Below are 11,420 nucleotides of genomic sequence, written 5' to 3' on the forward strand. Positions count from 1 at the left end.
TGAACCTACAGCTTTACACATTCGTCGTCAACTTCGTCACTTTCATAATTTTCATGCAAAGAAAAACACCTAAAGTCAACGAAATAGCGAAAGGAAGTAAAGAAGACAAAAACCATACGATATCACATTAGTATTTACGCATATGCATACAACATAAATCATCAATTTAGAGATTAAGGAGAAAAATAAGGCTGAAGAAGAGTTAGCGGTAGATGTGCTTTGTGTTTTATTATTATCTCTTTTCTCTATTTTTCATGACTTACTAACTTTTATTTTATTGTTCTAATGTTTATATATGTGTATTTTTTATTTGTTTTGTTGTTCATTGTCTCAATTATATTTTTTAGCTGTGTATTAAATATTTATATCAATTGAATATTGATAGTATTTTAATATTAAAGTGTGTATATGTTAAGGATGGTAATTTTCTTTGTTGTAAAGACCAATATAACAACAAATATTTCCATGTTGATTTAATTTTATATTTATAATTATCTAACATATTGTGACTATAACGTATTATATTTTATTTTTTAATGATGTTATTTTTTATTTTATTTGAATTATTCACAATGTCTAATTAATAAAACAAAAATATTTTATATCGCGCATAGCGCGTGGGCTAACACTAGCTGTTCTCTAATACTCTACTTTTGTATAGAAAAAACTCCCCTTCGTCCTTGAAAAATTGTCACTTATTTCCTTTTTCGTCCGTCCCTAAAAATTTATCACCTTTCATTTTTACCATTTTTGGTAGTGGACCTCATATTCCACTAACTCACTCTCACTCACATTTTATTATAAAACTAATATATAAAAATAAGACCAACATGCCTCTAACTTTTTCAACTCACTTTCTATTACATTTCTTAAAACCCGTGTCAGATCTAAATGGTGCCAAATTTTAAGGGACAGAGAGAGTAATACGTTAAATGCTCTAAATTAATCTACTCCCAGTCCACAATCATCCTAGTGAGAGTAAAGTTCGATCAAATCAGTTAAGCACACGGTTCAACCAAATAGAACAACAACGAGATAAGTAATAAACACGCGTAATAGGAGTATTTTACAACCATAACAATAATTTATTTTTTTCTTTAATATGATGTCATCTTGATTATCGTCCAAGTATGCAAGGTAATTTAGTCAAACAAGTCATGTCAACATTGAATTGTACTGTAATTGATTGCAAAATCAAAATTTAGCAAAAGTTTTGCAATTTACAGGGAAGTAAAAAAGGTTTGGTAATTTCATTAAAACTCCACATGATTTGATTGTACCATAAAACTCCACATGATTTGATTGTACCACATAATTGAGGCAGCAAGCATGTTAGGTCATCCACAACGATGTACCTATACCGTTCCTAAACCGTTCCTTAAACTACTATTTGCGGGCCCCACTGTACTTTTTTACTCCATTTCTTAACTAAGGAACGAAACCTGCAACCCTCCGTTCCTTAGCCGTTCCTTAAATTACTATTCATTCAATTTCATTTCTTATTTTTATTTTCAACCCAATTCAATTAAAACAAACACACTTTATTAAAAAACACACAACATTAAAAAAATTACAACTTAAACTTAAAAAAATAAAAAACACCCAATTAAAATCCTAAAAAAAATAAAAAACACACAAGTGTGTTGTACATGGTCTGCCAATCGCCGAACGAGTTGAGATCCCACCCACCGGAGCCGTCACCGCCGTAGTTGCCGTCGCCGGACATTTTGTGTAGAGATTGAATATGAAAATTGGAGAGGAAATGATGTTGGTTGTGTGTGAAATGAGAATGAAGTAGGAGTATTTATAGAATAAGAAAATAAAAATAAAAAAAATAAAAAAAGTTAAAAAAACGGTAATATTACCGTTATAAAAAATTTTAAAAAAATCAATTTTTTTAAAAATAATTATTGCGTCAGCAGGTGATGTGTCCCACTCGCGGGCCGGCGAGTGGGACTCACGCACGCCGCGGGGAGCGCCACGTCGCCGAAGCGCGTGGCGGCACAGACCGTGCCGCGTTTCGTTCCGTCGGCACCCGGCACGGAATGGGAAGGGAATCGGGACGAAACCATGCGCCGCAACGCGTTCCGCGGCGAAACCGTTCCGGCGGAACGGCACGCGGAACGCCGGCGGCCCGCGTTGCGGGTGCTCTTAGTACCAAAATCTTAATCGATTGCTAAATCAGATTATATTAATATAGTTTACAATTCACATACAGTGTTATAGCTGCTTGCATTCAAAAATAAGATTTTGGCAAAATTTAAAAAATTTACAGACAAATAACTTTTAAAATAATTAGGATTGAAGATGTATATGCATATTTTGTGAATTCTGTATACAACCTCATATAGTACTATGTAAGATATGCAATTCAATCCTTAATTATGTCATTAGTATAATTTGATTATTCTAACATTTAATTTGGTGCATGCAACTAAGCATAACATTATTATTACTATATCCGAATCTTTCACATCATATTCCGCCGCGACCTACTAAATGAGCCTTCCCTTTTATTATCAACCCACAATAAAAAGCAACGGCTATAACTAATCCAAAAAATCAATTTGTTTTTACCACTATTTGACGACTTTAACTTACTGTCGCGGCTGCTCGTGGTGGACCCTATAAATCGTGGTTCCACTTTACCACTTATTCCCAAATTCGTTTACGCTTCATCTCCCTCACAATTATTTATTCGCTCCCAAAAAAAAAAAACAAATACAAAAATCATTTTCCAATGAAAGCTCTGTCGCTCTCCATCTCCGTCTTCTTCTCCACAGCCACACCCTCTGCCCTAAATAAATCTCCCTCCCCTTCCACCATTCTCCTATCTCTCTCATCCAGATTCTTCTCCTCGCCGTTTCTGCTCCACAAGCCAATTTTCCCGCCACACAACCACTCCATGGCTACTTGCGTCCACTCCTCCACCGCCACAACTCCCCCCCGCACCGCTCAATCTGTCGACAGCTACGCCATCTGTTGCAGACCTAATTTCACCGATCGCGTACAAGCAAAGACGGTTTTGGTTGCCGATTTGTGGCTGCGGATGAAGGAGGAGGCCAGGTTAGATATCGAGCAGGAACCCATTTTGTCTAGCTACTATTATACTTCTATTCTGTGCCACGATTCGATAGAATCAGCTCTCGCGAATCACCTCTCGATCAAATTGAGCAACCACAGCCTCCCCAGCGGCATCCTTTACGATTTAATTTTAGGGATTTTAGTTGAAAATGGAGAAATAATTAGGGCGGTGGTTGATGATTTGAGGGCGGTGAAGGAGAGGGACCCTGCCTGCATCAGTTTCGCACACTGCTTCCTGAACTTCAAAGGCTTCTCCGCGATTCAATCTCATAGAATAGCTCACAATCTATGGCGCAAAGGCAGGAAAGTGCTGGCTCTGTTGATACAGAACAGGGTTTCGGAGGCCTTCGCGGTGGATATCCATCCCGGGGCGAGGATCGGGAGCGGTATCCTTCTCGATCACGCGACGGGGGTGGTGATTGGGGAGACAGCGGTGATTGGGAACAATGTGTCGATTCTGCATAACGTGACGCTGGGCGGGACGGGCAAGGCGAGCGGCGATAGGCACCCGAAAATCGGGGATGGGGTCCTGATTGGGGCGGGGACTTGTGTGCTAGGCAATGTGAGGATCGAGGAGGGGGCGAAGATTGGGGCTGGATCGGTTGTGTTGAAGCAGGTGCCAGCGAGGAGCACTGCGGTTGGGAATCCGGCGAGATTGATCGGAGGGCGGCTGGAGAAGACGCCGAGCTTAACCATGGATCAGACCTCGCATTCTGAATGGTCTAATTATGTTATATAGAAGAAGAGTGAGTGTTGTTAGCAGAGATGTGTGTGTGTGTGTGTGTGCAACTTATTTGCTATTAGTACTATGATTAGATATTATTACTCATTTGTGTGACTGATTTTGGTGGAAGACTACTTATGGTGGTGTTAGTGTATGTATGTGGTTTTATGTGTACAATAAAAGGGTAGAATTAGAATCCTCTTTGGTTAATTTGCGTGTTTGCTTTGTTAAAAAAGCAGAGCCAAATCAGTGAAACTGAGAGTAATACTTGGTTCATGCTCTTGTTCTTATATACTACTACTCCATAAATTTAAGAATCTCGATTAAAAAACATAAGAAAATAAAGAAAGATTTTGAATTTTTGATTGAGTGAATGAAGGCAGATAAATTTTCCATAATATATGAATCTAAAACCCTTCATAAAAAATATAAGAAAATAAAGAAATAAATTTTGATTGATAGAGCAAAATTAAAGAGTAGAATATTGATCTGGCCCTAATTTGAAGTTCCAGATAATTTTAATCTCTATGTATTCTCAACAAGATCCCTAGATATGTCACTCGCAGAATAAGTAATAATTTCGCATAATTAACCTTTAGAAAATTAGTTTCAATATACAGACTGCGATAGAGCCAGTATAGGCCAAACCGCAGCTCCAACAGAGGCTTAATCAGTGCCAGACCAAGACAAAGAAGAAACGAGTAAACATGGAGCCTGGTACGCGTGATAAGGAGCATGTGTGGAATAAGCGTGAAGATGGATTAAAATAAGCGTGTTGCTTGGATGCATGCAACACGTGGAGTAAAGAATCACTGATGTATTCGCCATAAGCGCGTCATAGTAGTTAGTTAAGAATTTGTTATTTCTCTCTCGCATAATTCCTTTTGTGTAGGACGAATTTCGGTCACCGTTCAATCTTCCGGAGACCCCAATTCGGTACCAGAGCCATTTTGGATTGATGAAAAAGAAAGACAAACGATGAACTAATTTTTAACCTAATGCAAATTGACGTGTTTTTAGGGGAATTTGGGGAGATACTTAACGTTAAATTCATATTAATTCTAATTATTTATTTTCATAAATATTTTTTCTTTTTTAAGCTTCTTACTTTTATAAATGTTGAATAATGGTAGTACTAAATCAACACATAACTTCTTCTTATATAATATGAATGGTTATAATTAATAATTAGAATTACAAATATTATATATAAATATGAATTGAATAAATTAACTAGATATTAATTTAATAGACAAATGGATATATCTGGATTTTGTAACAAAAAATATCTAGATGTCTATGAAAAAAGTCTAAATATATATAAGATTATAATAGAAAATTCTGTAATAAAAAACAAGACCTATGAATATGTGGATGTATGTAATCCATATATATAACAAGCTAAAAGGCTTATATATAATAAAAAAAATTAACATTTGCGAATATATATTGGATATAATTTTGTCCGCATATGTATAGACGCATGCACAAACAATATAGTGCTATAGGAACACTTGCAAAAGCACAAGTTATTACACATTGCATAGACAAAAGTATTATCAATTTAAATTATATGATGCAAATGAAGCAAAAACACAAGTTATTTCACATTGCATAGGCAGGAGTATTAAATACCGGAGTCTTAATTTAAATTACATGAAGCAAATGAACAAATGATTAGGTTTTGAACAAATAGTTGTTTCATTGAGTTATCTTAGTCTTTAATATCGCATAGTTATTTTAGCCATTAATATTGCATGTGAGTGGGTTAGCTCTTTATTTAGAGAGTGGTTGTCATTATTTCATCGGGAGTGGTTTGCTCTCACTAGATTAATTCGTTCTTTATGAATCTTCCCAGTATCAGTCCCAATTCCAAGAAAACTGCGATGGTTTTACAACCAATGTGGTGGAATGGAATAATGAAAAAGATGTGCTATTTGTTTTCTTCTCATGTTTTGTTACCTCTCCCATTATTTGAATCAAAATTTATAGCAAAATGATATTTAGGTGAGTGAGCTAACTCGCAAAATGCTTTGATATCGTTACAACAATCGACAACGAGAAATGACAGCTAGCTTAAGCTAAGACGGTTAAAAGAGTTGGTTTGTGAGGTGAGCGAGCTAACTATAAATAGTTTGTAAAACTTGAAAACTTGAATAAAACATAAATATCTTAAAATTATTATTATATTTTAAAATTTTATCACTGAATTATTTAAATTTTTGTTTCCATCACTAAGGACAAACATTATACCAAGTGGTATCACGAGTTTCTTTGAAGGAGTCCTTTCGTGCGACTGCCAACGATTCATGTCGAAAATGCACATAGTAGACCAGACGCAAATTCGAAAGGACGCATCCTCATACTTTCCTTCACCACCTTGTGATTTTTGAGCATTTCACACATCATCTAACATGTTTTAACATATGATTATTTGAGTGTAACTTACACAAACTTTCAAACGTAATGTTTTGAACTAAAATTGTAAAATGATCACATGTTTAACACCAAAAAATAGAGTTAGTCTAAAATATATTTGAACCACGAATTATGTTTAGTATTAAAATGAAATACAAATTAATATATGGAGTACATAATGTATTAAGCTTATTTTGATGTGACCCTAATTTTGCTTGGACACAAATGGAACTCAATTCTAGTGGCTAGTGGGGTATCCGGCCCAATCCTGCCTACGTAGTCTATCCGACCAGCCTCGAGCTGATGGGTCAGCCTGGCTAAGTTGACACCTTGAATCTCAACTAAAGATTCATGGTTAAATTGAAACTAGAAATACTACTCGGAACAAGATCATTGATTGCTAGTTCTGGAGTGTCGGCTACAAGTCGAACTGTAACTGGAACCGTGAACTAGGCGGTCCTATTTAGGTTACAACATTTTTGAACCATCGAAAATCTTCCACGAAACAGAACCAGAATCGACGGTTTCTACTGAGTCAATGCTGTCGTCTGATTATTGAGTCAAGGTAGGTTAACTTTGACATCAATAGTCCATATTAATGTCCATAGTATCGTGCTTGGCGTGGGATGAGTAAAACTTGACCATATTTTTTTGTCTCTTTCCATTCTATGACTATCTATTTCGCAAAATTGCCACTTAATTAAAATATCTTGACATTGAATTTTTGTAAAAGTACTAGTAAGTTTGATGCATACCAAATAAAAGTAGCCTATAACACACCAAGGAAAAATATGATCAACCGAAGGAACTTTGATCATTTATTCATTATTTATGATAGACCAAGTGAGCTTATTTATTTTGCCTAATGTGTGACTGAATTTTTATCCGTGAGCTTTGTTGATTATTTGGAAGGCAAAGGTCTTCTGATAGAAGGAACAACGCAGAGATCTTTGATCCTTCTAGACGTCACGCCGACCCCATCAGCCATATCCATTTCTTGAGGCTTCATCCCACCACCTAATTTCCAGTCGAAATGATACAGTAGCATTGCAAGTGGGAGCTCAACGTTGGCCAGCCCGAACGTCATGCCAGGGCACATTCTCCTTCCCGCGCCAAACGGAATATATTCGAAGTTGTTTCCCTTGTAATCCACCAAACTATCCATGAATCTCTCTGGCTCGAAGCACTCTGCATTTTTCCAATATTTGGGGTCTCTGTTGACAGCCCACGCGTTGATGATGATTTTGGTGTCTGCTGGAATCTCGTATCCATCGATCTCACATGCTTGGCCGCATTTTCGTGGAAGTAGCAAAGGCAGCGGCGGATGGATCCTTAGAGCCTCCTTCACTACTGACTTGAGATACTTGAGTTGAGTTATGCGAGCTTCGTCTACGTATCCATCTTCGTCGAAAGCCTTCCTCACCTCTTCTTGCGCCTTTTGAAGGACTCTCGGGTTTTTGAGCATTTCAGACATTGCCCAATCCATTGTTGTGGCTGATGTCTCACCTCCAGCTCCCAACATATCCTTCGGGTTTTGTTAGATGAACTTGTTAGAAACATCGAAAAACTTAACATGCGTACTGTATGCCAGCGGTATTCTAACTATTACAATCAGATGTAAGAAACAAAAAGAAAAACAACAACTGAAGTCGAGTTAAGGAAAAATCTATTTTCGCAAGATAAAATTACGTCACACACGTGATCTTAGATGGAATTTCGAGAATCGAGCAAATAGTGCTACTAAAGATACTAAGTGATGCATAAAAAAGCTATGTACAAATATTACTCAAATTATTACTAAAGAATGAAAGAAACAAAATGTGATGAAGAACAAATAAAACAAGCCAAATATAAGTCAAGTCTTCGCAAGATAAATTACACCCCACTATTAAAGATGCTAAGTGATGCATGAAAGACGAGAGAAGAAAATTAGAAAACCAACCACGAGCACGGACTTGATGTTGTCGGTCATAAGAGGAAGCTCGAGTCCGTCTTCCTGAACCCTGAGAAGAACATCGAGAAAATCTTCGTGCTCTCTTCGCTCGTCCGCCTTCACATCTCTGTGCAGACGGATCACATCTTCAAGTATGCCATCAATCTCTCTGTGCAAACCCCGAACTCTCCTCCTAAGCCCACTCACCCCCTGAAGAAGCTTAATCGAAGGAAAAAACTCAGCAACATCAAATCCAGCAGCACACTCCATCACCTCCTCAAGAATCGGAATCAACGCCTCATGCACCTTCGTTTGCTCCCCAAGCGTCGCTCTTGAAATAAGAGCGTACGTCGACGCTTGTAGCTCCGCCGTCAGATTGATCAGCGATCCTTCTTTGGATGCGATCCGCAGAGCGAGGTCGTGGAAAACTCTCTCTCTGAGTGAGCGGAAAGAGTGCACGCGCTTGGCGCTGAGAAGCTCGAGAGTGCAGATTTTGCGGAGCTGGCGCCAGTAGTCGCCGTAGGGGGCGGAGGTGATGCTGGTGCAGTGGTAGGTGATTATCTCGGTTACGATGGTGGAGGGGCGGGAGGAGAAGTTGAGGTCGTGGGTTTTGGTGATCTGCTTTGCGGCGTCGGCGGAGGAGACGACGACGACGGAGAGTTGGCCGAGTTTGAGGTGCATCGTTGGGCCGAAGATGCGCGCGAGTTGGTGGAGGGAGCGGTGAGGGACGGCGCCGAGGAGGTTGTGGATGTTTCCGATGAAGGGGAGCTTCCATGGGCCGGGTGGGATGTGGATATTTCTAGTGTTTTTGGATTTGAATATGAGAGTGAAGAGCAAGAGTGGGATGCATAGTAATAGTAGTAGTAATGATATTTGGATCTCCATAATTGTTAATACTATATCCCTCACTAATGCTAGCTTGCTTGATGTATGATGATAGTATTATTTATTTATGCAGAGGGTTAACTGTTGAAAATTGACGAATTTACCTTTGTTGCTTGAATTTTATTACATGAGTAGTTGAAGCTGCCCACTAACCTGACTATTCTTTATTGGTCAAATTTGGGTTCTTTCTTACTACTGCATCCTCCCCCGTTCGCCATTAAATGTCTCATTTTTCCTTTTTCATTCGTCCGCCAATAAATATCTCATTTCACTTTTACTATAATTGGTAAGTAGACCATATATTCCACTAACTCATTCCACTCACATTTTTATTATAAAACCAATACATAAAAGTAGACTCCACATTCCACTAACTTTTCTGTACATAAAGGCAAACAATTTTTTAAAACTGGTCAAATATGAGACATTTAATCACGGATGGAGGGAGTACTATAGTTACAAAAGGGTTATTTGCTTGTAAAAATACTCACTCCGTCTCAAGATAAGATAAACGCCTCTTTTTCGCCCTCATCTGAAAATACATTTTGGATTTAGCACTAGTTTTTAATGCAAATTGAAAAAGTAAGAGAGAGATACAAAGAAAAATTAATTAAAGTATTGGTAGTGGAGAACGAGTCTTACCTCAATAGAGAAAAAAAAGTTTTCAAAATTGGAAAGTGTTTATTCATGTGGGACGGACTAATAAGGAAAAAGTGTATATTCTTGTGAGACGGGGAGGTATAAAATAGTTAGAGTAAAGAGATAGTAAAGTAAGAGAGAGAATTATATAGAGGAGAGTCTTCTCTACATAATTCTTTCTTACTTTAGTTTTCTCCACTTCAACTATTTTATATTATTTCCCAAAACGGGTGTGAAAAAGAAACGTCTCGCTTATTTTGGGACTAGGGAGTATGAGCTTTGAATATTTTCTAGTTTTTCTCCAAACTTTTAGTTTTTTTTGAATTTTTTCCATATTTTTTATTTTTTTTAAATTGAAGCTAACGTGTACGTCGGAAGTGCCCATGTGGCAAAATATGGCGAGTATTGACACTTGAAAATACACTAAACTTCCAAGATTTTCTAGAATTTCCCTTAAACTTTCAAATTTTATAGAAATTGCCCCAAACTTTGGAATTTTCTGTTTTTTTCCTAAGGATAGATTTTTTCTAATTTATTTAATGTTCGACACTTTTTAAATACAGATATATATTTTAATTTATATTTATTGAAATTTATGAGGAGTGAATTTTTTAAAGTAATAGGAGTACTATATTTCACTAACATCTTTACAATGACATTATCTGAATAAAGAAACTTATATAAATAAAATATAATGTAGATTTTTAGACAATCATTTAAATTATGAAATAAAATATTAATATATAAAAATAAAAAACAATCATCATTTTAATCAAATGTAATTTGAATCACAAAAATCTTAATTTACATGCAACATCTCTTAAAATTTGTTAATTTTTCAAAACATTAGACAGTTGAGTAAATAACTAAAAGATTTTATTGTCAATAACAACCAAAATTTATAATTGAAAAAAAGGGTAAAATTATAGTAGTATTTTCTCGAATGAAAGTGTTTATTGAGAAAATTCTTTAGAAAATCTCATTGTTGATGTATTTAAATTAGAAAAAAGAAATGTAACTCTTCTGACGTAACTCTTCTGACGTAACATGCAACCAGTTTCCTAGAAAGTACGTACAATTTTCTTTGCAACTCTTCTGACGTAACTCCTTGTCGCCGCCCATCAAGAACCGCCGCCGACTTGGGCTAAGCGAGACACTTACTCCTAGGCTAAACATGCTTAATTTAGGATTTATAAGACGGATGCTAGAAAATAGTAAGATCTACTTTATCTGTATGAGTAGGCCTACAACCTACTTATTCGGAGGGTTTCGGTTCTAATCGAACCTGTTGTAAATTTTTACAAATTCAGGAACTGGTACGAAACCATATTGGACTGGTTCGGTTCTAAGGCCATCCACAACGCTGTTCCTATACCGTTCCTATATCGTTCCTTAAACCACTATTTGAGGGCCCTACTGTACTTTTTTACTCCATTCCTTAACTAAGGAACGGAACCTGCAACCCTCCGTTCCTTAACCGTTCCTTAAATTACTATTCATTCAATTTCATTTTTTTTTATTTCCAACCCAATTCAATTTAAATAAACACACTTTAAAAAACAAACACACTTTATTAAAAAAACACACAACATTAAAAAAAATTACAACTTAAACGTAAAAAAATAAAAAGCACACAATTAAAATCCTAAAAAAATAAAAGTACACAATTTTAATAATTTCATCCGCCAAAATTTGCCCAAATGTGCTCAATTAGATCATGTTGGAGTTGGGTGTGGG

At 36.6% G+C, this 11,420-nt stretch overlaps 2 protein-coding genes across 2 annotated transcripts; one reads left to right on the forward strand and one right to left on the reverse strand.

Annotated features, from left to right (window-relative positions):
• Positions 1–2,655: 2,655 nt before the first annotated feature.
• Positions 2,656–4,018, forward strand: LOC121759324 (serine acetyltransferase 1, chloroplastic-like). Its single transcript, XM_042154866.1, has one exon. It carries the CDS (start codon positions 2,741–2,743, stop codon positions 3,821–3,823), a length of 1,083 nt encoding a protein of 360 aa, XP_042010800.1. The 5' UTR covers positions 2,656–2,740; the 3' UTR covers positions 3,824–4,018.
• A 2,904-nt stretch (positions 4,019–6,922) lies between these two features.
• Positions 6,923–9,083, reverse strand: LOC121756910 (salviol synthase-like). The gene is made up of 2 exons (XM_042152340.1): positions 8,169–9,083; positions 6,923–7,751 (listed from the first exon to the last, which is right to left on the reverse strand). The coding sequence occupies exons 1-2, from the start codon at positions 9,042–9,044 to the stop codon at positions 7,128–7,130; spliced, it is 1,500 nt and encodes a 499-aa protein (XP_042008274.1). The 5' UTR covers positions 9,045–9,083; the 3' UTR covers positions 6,923–7,127.
• Between the last annotated feature and the right edge of the window lie 2,337 nt (positions 9,084–11,420).

Source organism: Salvia splendens, chromosome 12 (assembly GCF_004379255.2).
Source record: "Salvia splendens isolate huo1 chromosome 12, SspV2, whole genome shotgun sequence".
In the NCBI taxonomy this organism is placed as follows: domain Eukaryota; kingdom Viridiplantae; phylum Streptophyta; class Magnoliopsida; order Lamiales; family Lamiaceae; genus Salvia; species Salvia splendens.

Excerpts from the sequence above, each read along its gene's own strand:
- LOC121756910 (XM_042152340.1), bottom strand. The coding sequence starts at position 9,044 with ATGGAGATCCAAATATCATTACTACTACTATTACTATGCATCCCACTC. Across the intron at positions 7,752-8,168 it reads ACATCAAGTCCGTGCTCGTG|GATATGTTGGGAGCTGGAGG; the intron begins GTTGGTTTTCTA and ends CAAAACCCGAAG.
- LOC121759324 (XM_042154866.1), top strand. The coding sequence starts at position 2,741 with ATGAAAGCTCTGTCGCTCTCCATCTCCGTCTTCTTCTCCACAGCCACA.